At 36.2% G+C, this 25,869-nt stretch overlaps 1 protein-coding gene across 1 annotated transcript; it reads left to right on the plus strand.

Annotated features, from left to right (window-relative positions):
- The first annotated feature begins 918 nt into the window (after window positions 1-918).
- On the plus strand, window positions 919-25,354 carry LOC131697927 (neuropeptide FF receptor 2-like). The gene is made up of 4 exons (XM_058989898.1): window positions 919-1,159; window positions 11,121-11,497; window positions 14,090-14,189; window positions 17,132-25,354. Exons 2-4 carry the CDS (start codon window positions 11,128-11,130, stop codon window positions 17,982-17,984), a joined length of 1,323 nt encoding a protein of 440 aa, XP_058845881.1. The 5' UTR covers window positions 919-1,159; window positions 11,121-11,127; the 3' UTR covers window positions 17,985-25,354.
- The last annotated feature ends 515 nt before the right edge of the window (window positions 25,355-25,869 follow it).

The raw sequence follows: 25,869 nt of genomic DNA on the forward strand, positions 1-25,869 counted from the left end.
TATTGTAGGCCAGTGCCCCCTGCTGAAAGAAAAAACAAACTACAATAGGATGCAATAGGAACAGCATTCAGTTGTTATGAATCATTCAATTAAATATTAAATTATTAATCATTATAAAACAATATTTTAAGATGTGTGTGTAATATATCTTGCCATTCTCAAATAGTATATATTGTATACAGCTTGTATTATTTAAAGAAAACGGATTTCCTGCTCATATATATATATATATATAAACTGTATATACAGCACTGTATATAATGCTGTTAAGGCATCTACCACGAAATGTTTCCAAAAGTACATTGTTGCAGATATGCTCTGGTTGTGTCTAAACAAGATATACTGCGTTTGTAAAGTAACTAAATAATATAAACATAGGTGGAGAATGGCTAAAATAAGTTTCTTCTTCTTCTTCTTCTTCTTCTTCTTCTTCTTCTTCTTCTTCTTCTTCTTCTTCTTATTTAATCGGGAAATTGAACACACACGTTGTTTTTTTTGTTGTTTTTTTTAACTTTCCACCATAACAAATACATACCAAATGGGAGGCAGTCAAAGATTTTTTTAAAGACTGTTTCTGATATGCTTCCTAATATTATGACACACAGTATTTGTGGTTGGCTTTTGCATAAGCAGAAGCAAATTGTTAAACACACATGATAAAGACAATCTGGTGGTCGTTTTGTATAAAGTATAACATGTGTAAAGGGCACTAAGTTATACGGATGTACACGTGATCTAATTCATGAACCATTAGAAGAGTATTAACTGACTGAAGAAACTGCATCAATAAACACGTTTTCTGCCTCCTTATTTGTGATGTCACTCTCGTTGCTGCTGTAGACCGGCCCCTGCCAGTGGCGTTAAAATGTGCATCATCACTTTAAAAAGTCATTCTCTTGTGTTTTCTCTGTAGTACAGAAGAGAACGCTGGACCTTGAAATTTCACAACCGATACCGTTTGACTTCTAACAATCTGAGATCGTACACAATACAATTGATCAGGCTTGCCTGCAAGTCCTGAACAAGGCAACTTCTCGCATGTTACTTTTATTAGTCAAACTTCTCTGAAATAAGACCGAGCTCGCTTCCCTATGATTTAATTTTAACCATTCGTAACTTGAAGTATTGTAATATTTGGCATCTCTCGTGCTTTTCCAGGGTGAGTAGAATTGTGTTTTATATTCCTACAAAATCAGTTTGACTGGCATGGCTTTAGGTGTCGTGTTGTGTGTACCATTTTTAATACTGACACTGTTAGTACTGGAATGCAAGTGAACGTTACAAAATGCATTTCAATTATGAATTCAGTATGCCATAGATCCAATAACAGCGGCTATAAAATACATTAGACGTTAGTTAAACAGGGACCACTTTTCTTCTGTATTTATTTTGAATGGTTGAGTGTTTCTAATCAGATCATTCTTATACCAAGCTCAATTGCTGTATTGTTTGATCTTAGCGTTTTGCGACAGAATGGTCCACTGACATCTGAGCAGTTCCTTTAAGCTACATTATTTACAGTTATTCACAAAAACATCACCTTTTCTGATAAACACAACAATACACGTTTAGGAAAACAGCTAAGTGAATTCAGAATAGGTGGTATGTATTTGAATGCTCTACTTCAATAGATAAGTTTTACTGTCACGTTAGCTGTTTTCTGGATGCACTTACTCAAAAGAGTTTTGTTTTTAGATGTACACATTTGTATATCGGAATAAATAAACCGATCATATGGACGGTTTCTGGCATGTGCTTATTTATTCGGACCTTTACTTATTACAGGATGATAAGGACTAGTTTTGTTTCAGCATCTTATTCACATGTTCTTCGTTTTATTTTCATACTTATACAATTGTTATTACAGTTTCAGTGGGTCAGTGGAGATTGAAAATGATTGAATTACAGTAATCTGTCGTGTATGCGCCCCTCACATATCCGCCCTAACCGTTTTCCCCCATGATCAAGCTCTACAGCATTTTGCTACTGTATAAATTACCCGACAGTAATGTAAGTGTACACAGCACTGCCCTGCGCGTGAAGATGTTTTTTTATGTTTGTTTTTTTTGTGTAAATATATTGTAAATATTGTAAATATGTGTATTTATTGTAATTAATTAATAAAGTACCTGACGCTCCTGGTATACAAATGTATACAAGGAATTATTGTGCACTGTGTTTGTTGTTTTTTTGTTTTTTTTTGCTGTTTTTTTAATGTGTAATGCGATTTCATATTGAAGCGCAGGTATGGCAAATTGTTTGCTTGGTGTACTTGTTGCGTTTCCAATGTAATATAATATTTATTTTTATAGATTAGATTTGTGATTGACAGGTGTTTAGTGCTAATAGCACAACTTTGTTTTTTCTAGTTTGAAAAACTTTGAAATTGTAGTTATAATATAATATAATATAATAAAATAAGTGATTTACTTTGTGTTGACTGCTCCTAACCACATTTCCTTATTCAAAACATCCAGACCCTATAGTCTAAGTATAGTACATTACATAAAACTTCATCCCATATTTACATGAATCACCATTAAGGAGGCTGTGTGGTCCAGTGGTTAAAGAAAAGGGCTTGTAAACAGGAGGTCCCCAGTTCAAATCCCACCTCAGCTACTGACTCATTGTGTGACCCTAAGCAAGTCACTTAACCTCCTTGTGCTCCGTCTTTTGGGTGAGACGTAGTTGTAAGTGACTCTGCAGCTGATGCATAGTTCACACACCCTAGTCTCTGTAAGTCGCCTTGGATAAAGGCGTCTGCTAAATAAACAAATAATAATAAACCAGCCTGAAGTTCACAGGAGTTAAAATGTGATGATAATATGGCATATCTGTGGGTTATGAAGCAGAACATGTAAGACTGGGTGACAGGTTCAGAGCAGAGTATTTGACACAGACGTCATCCCCAATCTCTGCTTCCCAGGCACAATCTAAAAGTGCCGTTTTCTATTCAATACATTTACCATTTAGTATGCAAGTGGGGACACCCTGGTTTGGTCTTACAAAATGTGTAACTGATTAGTGTAATCTAACACAATTAATAGAAATCATCTGATACAAAGACTTTGTGACTTCTAGATTTTTTTTTTAATCCTGTGGCTTGCACTGCTGCATTGCTTTATACTCTGTCAATGATACAGACCAAATGTTTTGACATAGGGTCCGTATAGTTGGTACTCAGTTGCAATCTATGGTTCTCTCAATACAATTCAATAAAGTTTGATTACAGGTTGTGTTATGCAGCTATTGAACCTGATGACATTGCTCTTTATTCCTGTTAGACACAACATTAGATTGCATTGTTCTTTGACAACGAACAAATCTCTCACATGCAGCAGAAATACTGACATTTTATATATATATATATATATATATATATATATATATATATATATATATATATATATATATATATTTTATAAAATGTTCACTGTATGCTTGGCTATTGTCAGTTGAAAGAGCTATATCACTGACCAGGGAGATCTTAAAAACACATTCTCTGCTCCATCAGCACATTACCATAGAGCAGGGGTCTCCAACCCAGGTCCTGGAGATCTACTGGGGCTTCTGGTTTTCATTTTAACCAATCTCTCAGTTACTTAATTGAACCAGTTATTGGCTTAATTAGTCAAGATTAACAGGTGTTCCAGATCTTTAGCCACTGATGATGTAAAGACACCTATAAAACCTGCTGGAAAGGGGCTCTCCTGGACCATGGGTGGAGACCCCTGCGATAGAGGTACTAAAAGGATTGTTTAATACATTGCTAAAAGCAAGTTGGGAGGGAAGCTGATTGGTCCTGAAAGATGTGTCACTTGATGTTAAGGTAAATGTAGGGGTCCTCAGAGGCTCATACAGTAAATGCACTCCCATGCAGGTTGAGTCATATGATCAGGATCTTACAGGAACTCACTGCATTGGCATGTGAGATACCGTGGGTTTGGGAGTAATTGGCAGGGCATAGCTCACTTCATCACATTACAGCAACTATTACTTGTCTGTCTGAGTCCAGGTGGAGATGATCTTGACTGGCCTTTGGTCTCAGGGTTCAGTATTTGTTAACATACATTGCTTCGGTTTGACAGGTAAAAATAGGTAATTGGCTGCAGCAATGCCTGATACATGGAAACTGGAGTGAGTAGGTTGCTTCTTGTACTTGTATTACTGAATATAGAAAGAAGATCATTGTTGTGTTGCTATCAAACAAAACACACCATTTACTAGGGGGTGTGTTGTGTGTAATACATTGAACCATTTTAAGCACTTAAAACCAACTAAGTTGATTATTATATATCTAGGCCTATATAAATGATTCAACTATCACAGCATTGTCTATCTTATAATTTAGGAAAGAGTGCCGCCTTGAGGTTTCAGCCAATACATCGACTCTGTAGGTAAGAGGAAATAGTATTGTTGTGGTATATGATAAGCTTTCTTGCTATATGTGTAAAATAACCATTTTGTCATTGGTTACATATGTGGAGATGTGCATTTTTTTTTCTTGATTTATGCACTTTGTTCTAGACAGCTATATTCAGAACAAAGAAATAGGCACAGAAGCACACCGACATGTTTTGAATATACTGCAAACAAACCAAAAAAAAAGAGATTTAGTTTGCAGTTAGACGCACAACATGGATCTTTGGAATATGGTACCTGTGGCAGGATAAAGCTGTGGCCCAAGATGTTACTGACATGAAAGAAGACTCAGAAACAGAGACGCTGCCGTGAAACGCCGTCCTCCTCCATACACCAACCCCTACAAAGGATGTGTCCTTCCTTTATATACATGTGGCCATTCCCCAGATAGCACTCAGTTATCTACTTAGATAACTGATTCCATCTGTGGGTCCTGGCAGGGATGGAATTAAGCCCATCTCTGCCAAACTTACATTCAAAATACACCAGGGCCCTATATCTTTACAGGGCTGACCTTTTTATTTAACTTGACCCCTTCTGTAGATAGTACATCTTTATATATCTAGTGACTTTTTACTAAGTTGGCCATTTTAGTATATGTGAACCCCTCGTAGTAGCTACAGATTAATGTGTGCGTGCCTCTTCAGCAGCCTGTTAAATAAGCTCTTGTGTATTAACTGAATTTGATGCATTTGATCCTACCAAAGTGGCACTGGCCTACCCCCTCTTCAACTCTTGAAACGCACACTTCCAAAATCTAGAAAACTATAGTATGATGACATCAAAATTCTAGCAAAAGAATGTTCCATTCTGGTTGCCAGAAGTCATTGTAAACGTAGCCAATGTTATTTCAGGTAACATTAGGTAGTCCAAGACCAGTGTCTTTAAAACCAGCTGCATAACTATTATACCATCTTGGCCTAAATCCAGTGTAAATTTAAGGCAAATGGTTTTAAAAAGAATAACTATCAAAACTGTAAATGAATACTGAGAAGATCAAATTTTGCTTAATCTTTAAATAAAGTCTTGAAGGAAGTAATAATAAACAACATTTAAAATGTAATGTTGTATCCTGCCCAGGGCCTATGTAATTATTGTATCTAGCAGAAGCTTCTAATAAATCATAACAAAATAAGACTAAAGTAGAAAGCTCCATTACTGTATTCATTTTTTTCATTATGTTTGGATTAAGAGCCTTTGGTAATTTAACAATGAAATAAAACTAGTCATCACATTAAAAGTTAAGTTGCTGATGCAGGACAGTACTCTAGGTTTATAGGCAGCGGTTCACATACCAGGTACGCAGGTACGCATTCATACCAATTAAAAAAAATGCGGACTACCATATTGTTTTTGAGATGCAAAGGCGTACCGGCAGAACATGTTTATCAGGAAAGCCTTCTTCATAAAGGCAGAGAGGGTGCTCACGCTTGCAAGGTCAAGCATATTATCTGTCTGTGACCCATACCTGCCTAATGTCCAGATTTTCCCCGGAGACAGGGTTTTCTATTCAGTCTCCGAGTTCCAATTTTACTAAAAAGGTCCCTCCCTGCTAGTGCTATCATTGGCTGTGTCAAGTTTTTATTACAAAATGGAGAGCGATAGGTGGAACCACTCCAGTTCATAACATCGATCATTTTCTTTAAATGGGCACTTGAAACAACCAATGATAGAAGGGATCTCTGAAGCCGTCCATTCAAAGATTGATGCAGTTACAGGGAGTGGTGTTGTAAAGCTTCCCAAACGTGGATGAGAGGAGTTTCAAAGAAATACATTTCCATAAGCATTATACTTAAAATAATTATTTTCCCCTCAGTTAAATACTGTTGTGCCGTCAAGCTAACATGTTCACCAACACTAATAAAGTGACAAAATAATTTAGTTTTTTAGTTTTGAATCCCCAAGGTGGGAATATGGTGGTAGGCTATTGAAATAAATAGAGAATGCGGGTGATTTGTTAAAAATTGTAATAGCCAGCAATACAGATGAGGTGGAGCTGGACAGTGACTTGGATGATGACCCCTAATTTTGGTGAGTACAAAACCATTTCTGCTGGTACTCATGTGAGACCCTAATGATAAATGTTATGTGAACCCCTATCTATAGAACAAAAATAAATGGCAATACAAATAAAAAAATCAACACCAATACATTTTTTTTTTCAATGACTAAATAATGAATGAGATCTAAAATCCTGGTCATTTTCCAAGAAATGTTATTCTGATTAGAAAACTGGTAGGATATAGAGTTCAGATTAAAGAGAAAATGATGTACCTCCAGCTTGTGCCACATATATTGCAGATTATCACTTTACCTGAGAGCTATGCCAGCTGCTTACAGTTCTTTAACACTCAGCAAACAACTGTGTTTGTAGGCTGTATTGTAGATGATCCACAACTGATAAATAATATTGTCACTTGTGGGAAGTTAAGTCATATTTGTTGAATAATAGTGTCCTGAAAAGCAGCCAAACAAATATGATCCCACAATCCCCCAGTGACCTTTGATGCCCTGAAACGCTCTTTTAATTCCAGCAGCTCGCCGTGGGCAGCCGAGGCTTGTTGAGCCAGGAAGTGAAAGCGAGGCATAATTGTTACTGTTGCACATTAACTTGAAGAAGCAAATTCTATTAAATTCTTGTGAGAACAGAGCTCAAGTGTGTACTGTGGTTTGATTGCAATGATGCCTTGCAACCCTCCATCATACGGAAAAAAACTGATCTATGGGTCATCCCTAGGGCTTCTGTTTTCCACCAACTTTTCTACTCTCCTTTAAAAATTCAATTGATACCTGTTAAGCCTTCCGTGTATCTCAATCCCAACTGAGAAACGTGTTAATAGCAAAATTGATTATTTATTGACTTTTGGGTCATCAATAGCATCACTTTGCTATGTTCCAGTTTCCAAGTTACTATAGATGAAGTAGTGCAGTAAATCTACATTTCTGTTTTCTCCTTCCCATTCAGCCTCATAATTGGCTTGCAGGGCATCAAATTTAGCCTCATGACAGTCACACATTTTTAATGATTATTGTAAAAGGGGACCCAAGTGAGTTTAAACTTGTTTTGATTCACTATATAGAAACTTGGATGATTCATTTTTTCTGGCAAACACCAGTTTGCATAATGCATAATCTGCTCTTGCAATTGTATAGTTTATATTTAACAAGCGTTATGTGCTTTCTTTGTAGTAGCTAGATGGAGTGCACTGTGTGTAATTCAACACAGATTAGAATACATCTGGTGAAATCAGATAACTCGAATCCTGGTAGTATACTACACTAGAGCCCCCATGAAAAGTAAAACCGAAGTCCTATTGTAAGTGACTCTGCAACAGCAGTTGTGATGCATAGCTCTCCCCCTAGTCTCTTTGAGTAGCTTTGGATAAAATGACTAAAAATGACTAAATGACTAATTAATGAATTTCCACTACTTGACCTTGAATGCCTCCTGGCATTGAGTCAAAAAGAGCTTTTACTCTTTAAGTCTGTCTCCTGCAGATTTATCTTTAAAAAAAAAAAAAACCTGAACATTTCTTGGCCTCTCCATTCCAACAAAACTTCAAAGTTTTCCACCAAGTTTTTCCTTCATCTAATTACACCGTGTAACAATTTTTTTTTTATTTTTTGTTCCTGGGTAGTAAGTGTTATTTCCTAATTGCTTATGCCTCAAAAGTATAGAAAATGGCTATTATTCCCCACAAACTTTGCTTTTGTGACCAGGACAGTGATATTTTGAAATGTACCTATTTCCAATGAGAAAACGGGCGAATTTGTGTCTTTTTGTTCACATAAAGTCAGAAAAAAACAACATATGAATCCAAATTAACATGTATTTATACTAAAGTAATACAAAAATGACTACAAAAGATTTAGAAGTGAGTAGTTTTTCGAGATTTACGATTATACTGTAAATCACTTTCACGAATCAGCCCCCAAATGTAGTCTCCCATCATGTTCTCGTTATACTGTCCTTGGTAGCGGCGTTCAAAGTCCAGTATATCCTGGTGGAAGCGCTCGCCTTGCTCCTCTGAGTACGCTCCCATGTTCTGTTGTGCCGTAGTTCTTCACCAGAGTCTCAACCAGCTCCACATAGTTTTCGGCCTTGTGATTGCCCAGGAAGCCCCGAACCACTGCGACAAAGCTGTTCCAAGCTGCTTTCTCCTTACTAGTGAGCTGCTTGGGGAATTCATTGCACTCCAGGATCTTCTTTATCTGTGGTCCGACGAAGACACCGGCTTTGACCTTTGCCTCAGACAGCTTAGGGAAGAAGTCTTGAAGGTACTTGAAGGCTGCCGACTCCTTATCTAGAGCTCTGACAAATTGTTTCATAAGGCCCAATTTGATGTGCAGTGGTGGCATCAGCACCTTCCGGGGGTCCACCAGTGGCTCCCACTTGACGTTATTCCTCCCCACAGAGAACTCGGTCCGCTGTGGCCAGTCCCGCCTGTGGTAGTGCGCCTTGGTGTCCCTGCTGTCCCAAAGGCCATATCCTTGATGCTCATCTTGATAAATTCAAGGAGAACATGGGAGCGTACTCGGAGGAGCAAGGCGAGCGCTTCAACCAGGATATGCTGGACTTTGAACGCCGCTACAAAGGACAGTATAACGAGAACATGATGGGAGACTACATTTGGGGGCTGATTCGTGAAAGTGATTTACAGTATAATCGTAAATCTCGAAAAACTACTCACTTCTAAATCTTTTGTAGTCATTTTTGTATTACTTTAGTATAAATACATGTTAATTTGGATTCATATGTTGTTTTTTTCTGACTTTATGTGAACGAAAAGACACAAATTCGCCTGTTTTCTCATTGGAAATAGGTACATTTCAAAATATCACTGTCCTGGTCACAAAAGCAAAGTTTATGGGGAATAATAGCCATTTTCTATACTTTTGAGGCATACGCAATTAGGAAATAACACTTAGTACCCAGGAACAAAAATTGTGTTACATAGTATTATTATTATTATTATTATTATTATTATTATTATTATTATTATTATTATTATTACTGCTTTTTTCCACCAGTATAAATTTAGTCTGCCAATTTGTTTTACCCACGTTTTCTCCCCAGTGTAGAATGTCCAATTATGTTCCCTCACCGCAACAATCCTCACAGCTCAGGAGAACTGAATGTTCATTACTGGTGACTTTACACAACCAGGACACGAACCTGTGCACCCCTGACTGTATGACTTGCGCTGCAACTTTATGGTTGTACCTTTACCAGGCAAGCTACTCAGGGACCCCTTATTACTGTTTCAGCACATAATTGCCGTGTTTGATAAGGTAACCAGCATATGTTTGTTTAGGGTAGTCTCTGAGAAAATAATTTCTGTATTGAGTTTGCAATAAAAAAAAAATCTAACAAGCGAGGAAGAATTTACCAATGTACACTGGTGACATTTTATATACTGACTTCATTAAACAAATGCCACCGTGCTCAGCATTGCTCAGACAGCCCCAACTGTAAAACATGCTGGTGTATTGAGAGGGTGTAAGATGCTTTTAACAGTAACAAAGCCTGTTGATTACATAAAGTTTGCTTTCTATCAATTCCAGCTTTTTACTCATTCTGTGTGTGCAATGCCTGTGAGGCGTACAGAAAGCAAAGTAGGTGTAGTGTTTTAGCATATTTAGAATGATACTTACATTGTGTGTTTACTTTAATAAAGCTGCACGAGAAACTACTCTAAAGGAAATTAGATGTAATGTGGGAATGTACTTTATTTCAATGGGACTTAGCACTGATAACAGAAAAGCAGATGCTCATTGATGGTATCTAGCTTTAATTGTATGCACGTCATGCTGTACTCCAGTAACACTGTAATTAATATGCCAATACAAGGCTTAAAGTCTTCCTGGGAGCTTCTTTAAAGAACATCAGCTTCACTGTGAAAACGATTGATTTTCTCAGACTCCTCTAAATCTATTATCTGGAGTATGTGATCATTGTACATGAGTATAAATAACATTATTATTCCAGTCTGAAATTCTTTTAAAGATAACGCCTTGCTTTTTGTTAGTATTGGAAAATGAACAGTTATTTTTTTATTCTACTTAGAAAATTGTGGAGCAAGCTTTGAACTTAAACAAAGTGACAATAATGTATTCTAATGATCTAAGAAAATGATAGATCTTCATACAGCAGCACTATTTTATGCCTTTTAGTTTTTACTATTGTTTTCTTATACAATAGTAAAAATACTAAGGAACTTGATGATGTATTACCTGCACAACCGCTATGATGAAAGTGTCATTGATACACTAAACAAGTGCCAGTAAACATTCTAACTTTTGGATAAAGGTTCTTGAATCATGAAATTGACTTGTTCATTAGGAAAATATTAATGATGTGACAAAACAACTACTCTGATCAATTGAGCCCAGAGTGGGTGGACATGACTTGTCTGACAGATGGAATTACATTATTCTTAGCATACTACAATAAAAGTAAGTTCTGTTTCATGAATCTGGTTCAGTGTCTCCATATGACGGACAGCAGGGAATAACATGCACTACAGACCACCTCTGAAGAGTTGCTGATGTAGGACCACCAAAGGACACTCTTTTGCAACATTTAAAACATACAATAGAAAGAAGCACAAGTCTCATACTAGGTTAGACATTTTATGCATTTTGCCATAGGTTTTATATATAATTTTAATTCCCCCTATTTGTATCTGATTTTACAGATAAACAATGAATGAAAGACTGGACTTCAACTCAACATATGTAAATGGACAGACGTGGCTGGATCCAAACTCAACATTTGTAAATGAACAGACATGGCCATTTCCGAATCGTTCCAAGGAATACTTCCACACACAGTACAACACCACTTATGTTGGGTTTTACCTACATCAGCCTCCTGTGGCAGCCACTTTCATTGTCTCCTATCTACTTATTTTCCTGGTGTGCATGCTTGGAAATGGAGTGGTTTGTTTTATTGTGCTCAGAAGCAAGCACATGCGAACAGTTACAAACCTTTTCATCTTAAACCTCGCTGTCAGTGACCTGCTGGTTGGTATTTTCTGTATGCCTACAACTCTGCTGGATAACATCATAACTGGTAAGTCAAAATTATATTTGCAAGTCATGTGCATTAAATGATACTGACTGTTACTGCTTTGAATTATGATGATTACATGATTATTAATAAACTGTCCTTGGTGTTATGCTAACTGATAATGCTATTTTGTTCATCCAGCTGTTATAATTCAGGGAGTTTCAAAACCAGGCAATGCCTCACAGCTTAACAGATCTTTGTAAATTGGAATGGTATTATGAAACAGATGATGTTGTTGTGCCACGTTTTTTTCGTGCAATACTGAGACTACTGCAACGTTTTCTTTTAACTGTCAATTTCTCAATTGTGGTATAATGATTGATATGATATAATCGTAGAAAATTATTTTATCTCAGAAGATTTTTTTCTCATTAAACAGCAATGATTATTGTATTTTGCAATGGCTATACAATTCTGTTTTAATACCCAATAATAATATGAATTATTGTTTACTCATTTGCTAAATAAACTAGATGGATAACTACAAGAGGAATACACATTTCATATTTCACATCCATTCTTGATTTTGGGTTTAGTAACTGCTGTTAGTTTTACAGTATTTTAAAGACTTGACAAATTAAAACATGAATATTTAGCACCAAGCTTTAGTGACAACTGTGTTCAATGACTTGTCAAATTATTTTACAAAAGGGATGAGGTGAAGACGATCTCTTGCACATTAATCTTCCCCGCCCCAGTTCATTTAGAGACACTGTGCTGAATCCAAATAACCAAGGGTGCCTGCGTTTGTATCTGTTAATGGGTGTGTTACCCTTCTACCACTTGAATGCAGATGAATGAACACATCCTGTGCATATCAGAAATCAATTCAATCTTTCTTATACATGGAAACATCTTTTGTTGCATGTTTTTGCTTTAGTACTGTAAGAAAAATGTATATTGAAAGTATTTTTTCTTCTGTGATGTTATGCTATATTGGATTGGCTAATCCCAGCAGGAAATACATTGATCAATTTGAGCCCTTAGTTCAAACAAAGACAATGTCATCAGTTTCCTATTTTCATTGTGTTTCCATCTGTAAAACATTCTTTCTGCAATGAAAAAAACATAAAACAAGTTAAGTGCTGCTAGAAGCTGTTAAAATAACGTTAAGAATTGTTTCTTGCTAGACATATAGGCTTAACATGGTCATTTTCCAGTTCTCATTTTTGCAAGGAACCTTGGCACATTGTTTTATGGTTAGAAAGGCAAGAACAGGAAACAGGGGAACAAGAAAATAAAATCAAAGCTGCAGATTTCTGTCTTACCACAACACACGCAACTATAAACATTCTGCTTTGGTAGCACTTGTCTCAGTGGTGAAACAGCTGACTTCACAAACTGTTCCTACAGCATACCACTCTGGCTGGGCTTTCTGTATTTATTTATTTATTTATTTTTATATCCACCTGTCTATGTAAGTGAACCTTAATTAATTAAACTGAATGAATGTTTGGTTAGTCGGTCAACCAATCAAGGCCCCAGTTTGGAGGGGACCTGGGAGCCAATTTTCATAAAAAGGTCATGCCAACCTTTACCATGCTTTCTATCCGTGATGAAGGACAAGCCAAAACTGTACTAGATATATCCCTCACTCTTCTACTTTTCCTCTTCCTCTTTCTTAATGTGTTTCTTGTCTCTTAATGTTAGTAATTTTGATCAGAGCTACAGTTGGTGTTTATAAAAAAAGGTGTATGGCAGAGGGAAGTACAGTATGCAGTTTGGAAAAGGAAGTTGACGTAGAAACACCTGAAATAAACACTGCTCAAAACCAAATGGAAGTGGTCTTATATTTATCTAGCTTGGTAAAATAATGTACAGTTATACAACTAAAACACAGCTCACCCCCCAAACTGACAATTGAAACCAGGATATGCTACAACAGCTATAGCGCATTTAACAATATCTTGTTTTTGTTTGTTGTGAAAGATATTGCGTATTCTGTTTATTCGTGTTTTCTATATACTGTACATACTATTTCCTATTTGAGGTGCCGGTAAGCAAGTCTTGCAATATAAGTGTGATTTTTTTTTCAACGAAATCTGTTCTTTTCGATCGTGGGAGGCGTGCGAGTCAGTCTATATAACATATTGAAAAACTGAGAGGACTGTTCTGTATGTAACAATATAAGGCATATGTGCATTTTGCTGACAGTTTCTTTTATCGGCTGTGATGAAGCCCATCGTCTAAACATCAGCACATTCCCTGCAAAGATGCAACTACATTGGAAATATAATTTGAATTGGTGATCATATGTACTGTACCTTTTGCATAATGTCGTTATACCCATGATCATAAAACAGGCATTACATTTCCATAAGACACATTGCACAGTATTTTCTTTGTCAATGTTAAACAGCTTGATTTGAAATCTGTCCCTTCATCCTCTTCAACACATAAGCAAAATGAATGGCATTTGCTCGCACCTTCCTCCAAGTCCCTTACTTGAGTACTGTATTGAGCTGACTGTTCTCAAGAATAACAAACATAGACCATTTAGTGTTGACAGGTTGACCAGATGAATTGTCATTACATTTGACAACGGTTGTTAGCCAGATAAAAATAAAACAAAACGATGTATGTTTTTTTCAACAGGGTGGCCATTTGGAAGTCTGGTGTGCAAAATGAGTGGGATGGTTCAAGGAATATCAGTGTCTGCATCTGTGTTTACTTTAGTGGCTATTGCAGTTGACAGGTAAATATATTTATCTCTCTTATCAACATACATTTACACTTATTGGTGCATGTAAAGTGTCTTTTCTAATACAGTAATTTCATTAGTTTTGCATCAATAAATGGTGAGTAATAAATGTACTGGTTAGACCACAATACCTTTTATATTTCAACATAACATCATCTACCAGTAATTAGTCAAAACAGCATCCAAGTATAGTAGCACCTCGTTATTAAGGCATTGTTTCATGAGCCAGAGTCTGTATTTATTAAACAAACTAACCAATAGTAACACCATTTCATAACAATTTGAATTGATTTGTTAGTTTTTACTTAAAATTATCCTAATTGATTCCGGATTCTTGATTTTTGGGTGTTCACACCTCAGATGAAGGTGAGGGGTTGGGGTCCAGGGGGGCAACCTCAGTGGTAGAAGCACCGTTCAGTGGATCTTCTTGTTGGAAATGATACAAAAAGTATGCTCTGCGATGTCTTATTGTGGCAAATTGTTATTATTGTCTTTTTCAATTGATAACATAGCTAAAGCATTTAATCGTTCGGTTTTCAGACATTTTAAAAAAATATATTACATGTGTATTTATTTAAATTTAAATTGTCCCTGAATCTAAAAAATAAGACCTTCAATGTAAGTCACAATTAAGGCTAAAGGGGGGAAAAAAACAGGAACCAGCAGATATATATATAGATCTAATAAAAGACTGATCAGCTACAAACAGTAAAAAAAAAGTAATTTAAAAACACCTAGAAAAAAAAGGCTGATGGAGCTATCAAATAATAAAACATGTTATATAAATAATATTAAAATAATACAAATATACTGTATGGTATATTTAATAACCGATTACCCCAAACAGGCAGTAGTGGTCGGTAAATTAACAACAACAACAAAAAAAAAAACAATTACCAAACACAGCAAAATATTACTGAGCTTAAGTTAAAGCACAGCTTAAAAGCAGCAGCATTGGGAGAAAAAGGAACAGACCATGAAAAATAAAGGCAGATTAAAACTGCGAAAAGAACGAAGTTGAACAAATAAGAGTATTTATAAACAGTAATTTAAAGTTAGACGAAGTTAGACAAAGATTAATGAATTTTTAAAAAAATATTTAAACAGCTTAAACGTTTTCTGTCTTTCCACAAAGTTACACACTTGGCAAGACTGAAAAGAGACGAAGTCATGCTGCTCATATTTATAGCCTTTGTTGTCTTGGCACATGTGCGCTGATCACCGTGCTCGCTAACCGGCTGCGCTCCATCCAGTTTAAGTCAATCATAGCCAGTCCTGGCTGACGGCTGGCTGCTACGGCGCATGTGCACGGCCGATTTGGGTACTCGCATTTCTGAGCAAGCACAGCCTGGCTTCAGCCAATTAAACAGATGGGATGAAAGGCATTGTTGATGTGTCAGTGTCACGTGAGTGGGGGAAATTAAATGCACGTCACTCATTAATAAGAGACTGGGGATTCAGTGAGCAAACGAACACTGTTAACCGGTCGCCCCTGATTGTTTCCTCTCAAGTCCTTTCACATTACATCAGGGTCAAAGCATGCCACAGACTGCGAAGCAAGTTAGTCATTATGGGAAGCAGCTGGTCAGTTAATCACAGGACAGACAGTGTTAGGGGGTGGTCAATTTCAAGACTACCTCAAAGTAAGACATGCAAACAAATATGCATTTAACCTACAGATATGGCCAAAAGCTTTGCATCACCCTATGTAATTAACTAATTTTACTTCATAAAGTCAAATGAAACCTGCTGAATAATGTTACTTCAACATATTGAATTTCATACCGCTTGGAAGTTTTCTATATACCGGTACTTAACGAAAAAGTGACAGAAATGGAAAAATATGACATTTCGAAATCTAATATGAAATACTGTACTAATATTATGGCTTCCGGTAGACTTTTGTGATATCATTTTGTAGTTTATTTGATTACATGATAAGAACATAAGAAAGGTTACAAACAAGAGAAGACCATTCGGCCCATCTTGCTCGTTTTGTTGTTAGTAGCTTATTGATCCCAGAATCTCATCAAGCAGCTTCTTGAAGGATCCCAGGGTGTCAGCTTCAACAACATTACTGGGGAGTTGGTTCCAGACCCACAATTCTCTGTGTTAAAAAGTGCCTCCTATTTTCTGTTTTGAATGCCCCTTTATCTAATCTCCATTTGTGACACCTGGTCCTTGTTTCTTTTTTCAGGTCAAAAAAGTCCCCTGGGTAGACATTGTCAATACCTTTTAGAATTTTAAAGCTTGAATCAGATCGCTGCGTAGTCCTCTTTGTTCTAGACTGAATAGATTAAATTATTTTAGCCTTTCTGCATATGACATGCCTTTTTAACCAGGAATAATTCTGGTCGCTCTTCTTTTCACTCTTTCTAGAGCAACACTATTCTTTTTGTAGTGAGGTGAACAGAACTGAACACAATATTCTACGTGAGGTCTTACTAATGCATTGTAAAGTTTTAACATTACTTCCCTTATGTTATAGCATGGAAGCACATGGCAGGTGATGGAATAACTTTGCCATCTATAACCTATGAAACTTTTGAAGTGAACCATGTCATTTGAAAAAAAAAAGAAATGATAAGAGAATAGTGGGAATGGCACTTAAAATGAATAACTGATTCAAAACATGGATATTAAAACTTTAGTGACGGCACCGTAAAGGATTAGGGAGTAAAATCATAGACAAATGCCAGTGTTTGCTATGTGCAGAAGTTAAAAGTTCAAAATATGTTTTTATTTCTTGTTACTTTTACACATGTTTAAAAGTCGCAATTAGAAAGTCTTGAGGGAAGTCAATTTATAATAGTATCTATTTTTTTCTAGGTAAAAATCTATGTAACTCACGTAAATCCCATGCATTTGATCACCCAATACACAAGTATACTTAACAATTGCTTTTCTCTGTTTCTCTTTCATTTTTCCATCAACAGGTTTCGATGCATTGTTTACCCTTTCAAGCAAAAACTGGCAATCTCAACTGCAATACTGATTATTGTGGTTATCTGGGTTCTGGCTATTTCAATCATGACCCCATCAGGAGTCATGCTACAAGTAACTGAAGAGCAAAATGTGAGAGTGTTGTTAGGTGAAGGCAAAAAAACCAACCCTTTCTCCTGGTGCAGAGAAAATTGGCCAAATCAAGAAATGAGAAAAATATACACCACTGTCTTGTTTGCAAACATTTATCTTGCACCGCTTTCCCTTATAGTGATCATGTATGCTAGAATTGGGATTACTCTTTATAAGACGTCTGTGCCTGTATGTGGAAAACCAGGCAATGAAAACCGTCAGATAGTCTCAAAGAAGAAACAGAGGGTTATAAAGATGTTACTCATAATTGCCTTTCTGTTCATTCTTTCCTGGTTACCCCTGTGGACTTTGATGATGCTTAGTGATTATGCAAACCTCAGTGAGCACCAACACAGAGTAATCAACATTTACATCTACCCTTTTGCACACTGGCTTGCCTTCTTTAACAGCAGTGTTAATCCCATCATCTATGGCTACTTCAATGAAAACTTCCGTAGAGGATTTCAGGCAGCTTTCAAGTTCCAGCTGTGCTCAGCTGATGTAGAGCGCAAAGAGACCTACTCTCGCAGGGTCCAAGGAAATGCTGTGCTACCAGTAAGCATCCAAAACCCTAATGATCCTATATCAAACCTGACGAACAGCATGGAGAACCACAGTTCCAAAAGGAATGCTGGTCTAAATGAACAGGACTTGATTATGGAAGACCTTGAAAATGTATCAAATAACAATGGTATCCAAAGAGATTCTTTATAATACCAAGCACTTATTTAAAAAAAAAAGATCAATATTTTAATTTTTGCACCATATTATTAAATTCCAAAATTGAACGCAAATTGAAAAAGTGGTAAAGGAATATCAAAGACCCAGAACAGACCATAAAGAACATGAGGTACATGGGTATATAATAGAAATCTATGTGAACCAATTAGTGTGACATAGGTGAACCAAATAGCTCATGTGCACCATAACATTCAACCTTTGAGGTCGCAAGCCAACTTCAGAGTCCAGGAACCAAAAGGCACACCATTTTATATAAAGGTGCCGTACAGGTCCAGCAAAACCTGTAAAGATGTGAATGCCTGCGGCACTCAAAGCATGTTTTGTTTCATGCAGACCTCCCCGGCCCTCCTTCTTCGGCTTGTTGTTGGACTTTTGTGAACGCCTCTGCAATTTAATTGGTGACCAAACAGAAATTAGGAACTGGAGCAGCTCTAAGATGGGGAACTCCAGTGCAAAAGTGACAGAAAGCAAATATATAGTATTAAGGTACTGGCTTCATCCAACCTGAGATTTTCTTTCGTGTTATTTTCTAAAAGTGTAAACATTTATGTATATCGGAGGACAACAAAGTTCATTATCACACCGTTGAGAACAAGGGTAGTAAAATGAGAGGCCGCCCCCTTTCCAGTAGTCATCAGAAATAGTCTTATAAGTCAACACAATGACAATTCAAGTAGTACCTTTTGTGGTAGGTTAGGGGAATTATGATTGGTTTAAAACAAGACTCTTACAATCAAAATAATTAATCAAACTGTTAAAATATTGCATGGTCTCTTCTGCATTTCAGTGGATATACATTAGGTTACCAATCAATGACATTTAATTCTTCTTCTGATTGTAATTTGAAGCCAGCTTGGGATCAGTCTACATATTAATTAAATGATATGATTGTGATGAATATAAAATATAATGGAATAAATTGCACTCAAAATATTATGTGACCTGTTCCAAAACCTAAGTCAGATTGTCTCTTGGGCCATTTTTGCTGGGTATTCTCAGAATAGGTCACAAACATGTACTTATAATGTATATAAATTGTGAAAAAAAAAACCTATGTGGTAATATGTAAAACAGAATTGACAGTGTTTGATTGCTTTTTGGATTCTATATTTTTGAATTTGAAAACCAGAGAACACAATAGTAGGAATGTATAAGCAGCATGTTGGAAGGATGGACACAATGCATTTAAGTTGCTCTGCCATGTGTAATTTAATGTTTGCTGCATTAGGAACTGGTCCTTTTTATCCCGTGGTGCACGATTTCATATATTGTCTGACTGACTTGGAGTGGAGGTATTTTTTTCCATCCATCACACTTTATTTTTTTTTTTTTAACATTTTTAAGTACATCAATAGAGCCAGTTATCCAAAAGCATGTGTATGGCCAAATGTGTTTTTTGCAGTCGTAGTGACAGGGATATGTACTCAACTGACTTTCAAATCTTGATTCAGAACCAGCCTAATTACTATAGGATTACATTGGCCTGAAAAAGTTCCACTTACAGTATAAGTTAAAATACCTGTGAGATGTATTAGACCTTGCTGTTCTCAAGTGCCCCTGTTTCGCCTGAAATAGTTTTCAGGACTTTTTTTCAGAATTATAAACAGTTTAACTGCCAATCTCCCCAAAAACATGGTGCCGCATCGAGAGACTATGGTGGTGTTGAGTGTCGTTTTTCTCAGCTGTGAAAGTGGCAGTATTTGAGTTACAGGTTACCTCTATTTAGATAAGCAGGTTAATCTTGATTCCACAAGAATTGCTCTGCAAGTCTCTCTGATCTCTCTGATACAGGAAAGCAAGACAATACCAAAATATAGCATGAAAACTATGTGTAACACTATGATGGTTTAATTATGCTGCTGGCTCTTTAATGTACATGAAAAAAGAATATTCCCATTAATATAAATCTGCATCATTTGGAAATGTTGTGATGCTGTTTAATTCTGCATTTTGAGCATTCTCTTCTTAACCTCTGGCAAGGTCGAGATTATTAAATGACATCTTGTCCAAAACAGTTGACCTTTGTTGTGCTGATCTTACGACAGTCTCCTACAAATGGTATTTTTAACTTGTGCAAAGTTACAGATTCCTAAATTCATATTTGGGAAGGGCTAAAAAAAAGAATGGTGCCTTACTGTCCTGGGTTTGAAAAAATCATTGTGGGTTAATTAAATAATTATTCCCCTCAAAAAAGATTAGTCTGGGTAAGTCCCCTTAATAACACAGTATTACCAAAGTACAAACATAACAATTAATGTATTAATATTATGAATAAGTGTTGAATGTATCATCAATGAATAGTTAATTAATTTGAATTGAATAAGAAATCTGGTGTGAATTCATTTGTGACATTCTATTTATGAAACTTAAAATAATGTGATACCGCAGTATCATATGACTGCATTTATCAACCAAGAATAAATCGATTTTTTAAAATGTATAACCCAGGACAGTGTTTTGTGAATTTGAATTGTGTTCTATGGCTTGTGAATATGTCTTGTAATATCGGATTGATGTTCTCATTTTTTGGTATTTTCTTTTCCTAAGTAATACAGTATGTTCTATGGTTTCCAGTAATACATGATATGAACTTTAATTTCTTGGTGCATCATGATAAATGCAAATCATATTCAATTGTACTTTATGTGAAAAAAAAAAAAAAAATAGTTTCATTGAGTAGATTTACAAACTGTTGTTTGATGTTTCTTCGTGCATGTTTCAAACAGTTTTGAACTACTAGAAATAATTTTCCACCTTAATAGACTTCAGGGTTATGGCATTCATCTTTTGTTTGAACTCAGATTTAAATATTGAGAGGGTAAGATAGTATAGGAGTAACAGAAAATAAGAAGAGTTACAATTTGTTCTGAAATCAAGCAGACTGTAGTCATCGAAACTTGAAATAAAAGGTTGATCTACGCAGGGTACCTTGATCATAAGACACGTCAGCCCATCAACAAGTCAGTGCAGAAAGTAATGGCATGAACAGTTTGTGGTGTATTAAGACATTCGTTTTTTGTCTCTTAAAGGAGTGTTAACCAAGGGTGTAAAATAGGATTTATCTCTTTATAGCATTAGCAGTATTGTAACTTGTCCCCCTTTCCTTGTATTGCAGATCTTTTGCTTCTTTGTTGGTGTTTGCACTTTAATTTGGGACATATAACACTGGCTGTGTTTAAAAAAGACTTCTGGCACCCAGAATTGATCACTGTTTTGCAAGAATTATGATGTCATCATATCATCATCATACTATAGTTTTCTAGATTTTAGAAATGAACGTTCCAATCATAGAACATCTGGAGTGGGTAGGTCAGTACCAGTGGAGTACAATTAACATTGTCCCATGGGTCAAAATGTGTCCAATTCAAGGGACAAATTATTATTATTTGTTTATTTAGCAGACGCTTTTATCCAAGGCGACTTACAGAGACTAGGGTGTGTGAACTATGCATCCGCTGCAGAGTCACTTACAACTACGTCTCACCTGAAAGACGGAGCACAAGGAGGTGAAGTGACTTGCTCAGGGTCACACAATGAGTCAGTGGCTGAATGGGATTTGAACCAGGGACTTTCTGGTTACAAGCCCTTTTCTTTAACCACTGGACCACACAGCCTCCTAAAGAATCATCATCTTATTGAGACAGAAATACACGTCCTTATATCCTGTAATCCCGTTGCAAATCTTGTGTTAAGAAATGCATCTCACAAAACATCAAAACAAACAACGCAAGGGCCAATGAAACTCAGTATGAAATAAAAATTCCAACCTGGGATAGGGCACAAGGACACAAGAGCCGCATCAGTGCTTCCCCACAATTGTCAAAAGTACATTCTCAGGAATTTCACAACATACGTCTTTGAATAATGTCAGAACAGGTTAATCTGTTTATGCTGTACATTTTCATGCATATAAATTAAAACTGTAATATACAGGTTGATATATACACCTCCAGACTGTGGCTGATAAAGTACTGCAATATCAGCAACAAGCTGGGCTCTATGTTTAGATCAGTCAATAAACCCTAACCCTTACAGGCCTTCAGATTATAGCATCGAATACGTCTATTATACTAATTATAGTCATTATAACCTTTCTTTGAAAATGCATTGGTTTCGGTGTAGCGATTCTGATAGTCATAATGGTGAGTAACCAAAAAACAAAGTACATATTAACTGATGTAGTAAAACGTCATTTAATTAGCGGTAGCATGTTGGCACAACTTTCGCTCCTTCTCCACCCTCGCCCCGCAGTGGTGGAATGACCTTCCTACAGATATCAGGACTGCCCAGTCCCTTACCTGGCCTTCTCAAGACTCACCTCTTCAGACAGCACCTATAGAACTCCTCTTTTCCCTCTGGACACTTTATCACTCTTCCTTAATGCACTTTACTTGCTCTTATCTACTCCCTATTTTACTGCATTTAATCCTGTACTTTAGAGTACTGTAATCTGTCACAAGTGTTATTTAATATGTAGTATTTTGTATTTAATTATATCACTGACACTTTAATTATATCACTGACACTGTTATCTGCTCCGTTATTGAATCGTATTTTGTCATATACTGGATAAGGGTGTCTGCTAAGAAATAAATAATAATAACTTTAGCACAGGACTTTTGAGCTGCAGTATGAGGGAATCTTTTTCAGGAATAATGGCACGACAATCATAGCATGCTACCTCTATTTTCATTTTAAATGTAGCCACTGTAGATCAAACAAAAACATATTTTTCTTCCTGATATGTAAGCACTTCCTTTGTGGTCGGATACATGGCCTGATTGCAGCTTGACCATTGGCGTGAAACTGAGCTGCAGCACAGGCTGTGATTTCATTTACTTACAAAGCTTTGTCTTTCAAATATCTGCATATTACATACTGGAGTATTGCAACACAAGCATCTACAAGACATCTTTGAAACCTTGGTTAACACTCCTTTTAGACAGGACCGACACGGTATTATAATGACAGTGAAACAGGGCAGCGGCTCGAAAGAATTTAGTCAGAAAGAGTTTGAAAATGTTTTAGATTGAAGGAAGCATCCAAAGCAGCGCTCCATCATTAAAACATCAATACAGAAATGTCACAACCTTTCCATTTAGCAGTTATGTTTGGCAGTTATATATGTATATATATATATGTGTGTGTGTGTATATGAGATGTTATTAATGTGTTGTAATGAAGCACTTGTGTTTATATTTAATTGAAGCTTCATTAAAAGTAGCTGAAAGAACACATTTCCATTAGCAGTTAATTACGAATAAAGAATGCTGCGAGTTACAAATGTGACATTTGAATTACATTTTTTTAAATAATTTTTCATTTGGTTATAATTAGCGGTCTACTTAAATCGCGGTAAAATGTATGTATTTTTTGCAAGTAGGTTACAGAATATAATTAGGATTTCGCAGACCTGTTTAAACATTAAATAAACCTAAGTAGACAATATTTCAGAGCACTAGCCTAAAAATAGTGGTACTTGCTTCCTTACTAAAACAGAGTGCTGTCATTTGTTAAAGGCAAGCATGCAGCATCCCCCAGCAGTTGCTGCTGACATTCTCTGTCTGGTGTGGACTTGCCCATACATTGAGACTGCACGTTCTGCATCCACTGAATTGGTTGGAAGTGTAAGGCAAAACTTTGTCAAGTTATACAAATCGATTAGAAACAGTCTCAAAACACGGTTACCCAAGAGCATCTGGCATACTTTAATAAAGTACTTTGCTTTTTTTGCTTTGTCGTCCATTTCGGTTATTTTGCCTCCAATGCTGAAAACTAGATTTTAGCAACCTAAATCAAAACAATGCAGCAGTGACTTTGTACAGGTCACAGTCAGCAGTGACTTTGTATAGTACCGGTCACATGTCAGTACAGACATACTGATGGGCTCATTAAAACACCATTGTCATTTGAGCAGTAAATAAGAACATGAACTGCTTTGGAGTATTTTGTTTGGAAATGTTATTTGTCTAAGTGCAATGCACACAGGACGGCGAAGGAATAAAAAAAAGCCTATCTACAGAAGGAAGATACATCGTTTTTTTTTTTTCCCCTCGTCTCCGTACTTGTCTGGTATGCATTGCCTCCTAAAAAAGGTGAATTTCGCGGTGACCCCTCAATTTCCCGATTTCCGCGAAATCGCGATTTAGGTAGACCCTTAGTTAAAATTATGATGGTAATTAGGATTTCTAAGAAAAAATTAGACGATTGGATAATGTGATATATGCATTGCCTGTAAGTGGGTCTTAAATCTTTTGATTGATTTCTAGATTTTTAATGAATATTTTCAATGTAATGAAAATAAATATGCATAACCAAGACTTTGACCCAGTAAAAAAAAAAAGACAGTGTTGGCTGATTTTGGAAATAACCTCTTCAATAATTTCTTACTGGCGTCATTGTATTTGGAATGAATCAGCATTTAGTTAGTGTTACCAGACATCCCAGTTTGACCGGTACAGTCACCATATCTTTTCAGCTGTGTCCCGTTGTCCCACCATTTTTCCCCAAAACCTTCAAAAAGTCCCGGTTTGCAACCTAGCGAGACAGCAAAAAAAAAAAATTATAATACATAAATAAATGGTATACTCACTGTTGTAATGTTTATTGTGTATATACAGTACATAATAATGGATGTAGAGTAAACAGCAGGGGCACATACAGGGTTGGAAGTACTCATGAAAACAATCACAGGTTTAGAGGATTTCTTCTTGTAGCCAGAACTGGAAGTGTTTAACTCTTTGCATGACCTTTGAGGTTAGAGAACCTTACTGAAAACATGCAGTATAGAAAGGGTGACGTGGCAAGGGAATTCAGGCATTGCAGCACAAGCCACGGGCTTCTCTCCAAAATGCTGAACCCTTTTTGCACCCTGACGCTTTCACATCTCACTTACCTCGGGCATGTGTGAACACACTTGTTGTTCATTGTGCTGAATGCAACGCTGAGGTCATTCTCAAGATGTTGGGGTCTGAACAATTTGTTCACCTTATCGTTTTGCCTCATTTCTCCTCGCCCCAGTCTCGCTCAAGTCTTGTATATGTAAATCTGCCTTCAAAGCGATACAAGCACTATATTCAAACACTATTTTTAAACTATGTGCCCCGGTTCTAAACTTTGGAAAGCTGGTCACTCTACATTTAGTTATTTAATGTGCACTCACAAGAATACATTTAATTACATAATACTGAGGTTTTTTTTTTAAAACATATGCTAACTAACTAGAAACACATACTGTACAGTTTTGCTTTTGTAATGATAAGCTATATATATTGAGTATGAATAAGTAACCTGTTTAAACAGCTGTGTTGAAATATGTATATGTGTTTTTGCAATCATTAAAATAAAACCATACTTAACGACATGAGTCAATTTCATTTTTGCTTACATATTCAAAAACAGATTTAAAGTTCTAATATATTTTAACTACATAAAGTTTTATGGAGTGGTGGCGGGCGTTTCACCAATATTCTCAACAAAAGCAATGTGCCTCTTCTGTTTGTAAGTTTCTACAAGCTGTCATTCACGAGTCCTGTAATTTGTGGGTTATTGAGGTTTTTTTTAGCCAATAATAGTCTAGAACAGTTTCACAAATATTAAACATTAATGCATCAAACAGATTCTTTACATAGAGGTTGAGGTTGCTTCTCAATTTAAACTGAATAAAACAGAGTTGCTTATGTTTCTCTTTACATTTACATCTTTAATTAATATTACACCATCCTGTAATCCTGTAATACCATCATTCTTAAATTAATGTCATTTGGACCCTATTCGCAGAGTATTAGCTGAGTCATTATTTAAAGACAGTGTAATGATCCTTTTCTAATTGTTTACTGTATCTTTAAATAACCTAGCT

Source organism: Acipenser ruthenus, chromosome 2, assembly GCF_902713425.1.
Source record: "Acipenser ruthenus chromosome 2, fAciRut3.2 maternal haplotype, whole genome shotgun sequence".
Classification (NCBI taxonomy): Eukaryota; Metazoa; Chordata; class Actinopteri; order Acipenseriformes; family Acipenseridae; genus Acipenser; species Acipenser ruthenus.

Bases quoted from the DNA above. Each gene is read 5' to 3' on its own strand.
- LOC131697927 (XM_058989898.1), top strand. From the start codon at position 11,128: ATGAATGAAAGACTGGACTTCAACTCAACATATGTAAATGGACAGACG. The intron at 11,498-14,089 runs GTAAGTCAAAAT...TTTTTTCAACAG, and splicing joins GCTGGATAACATCATAACTG to GGTGGCCATTTGGAAGTCTG. The intron at 14,190-17,131 runs GTAAATATATTT...TTCCATCAACAG, and splicing joins GTGGCTATTGCAGTTGACAG to GTTTCGATGCATTGTTTACC.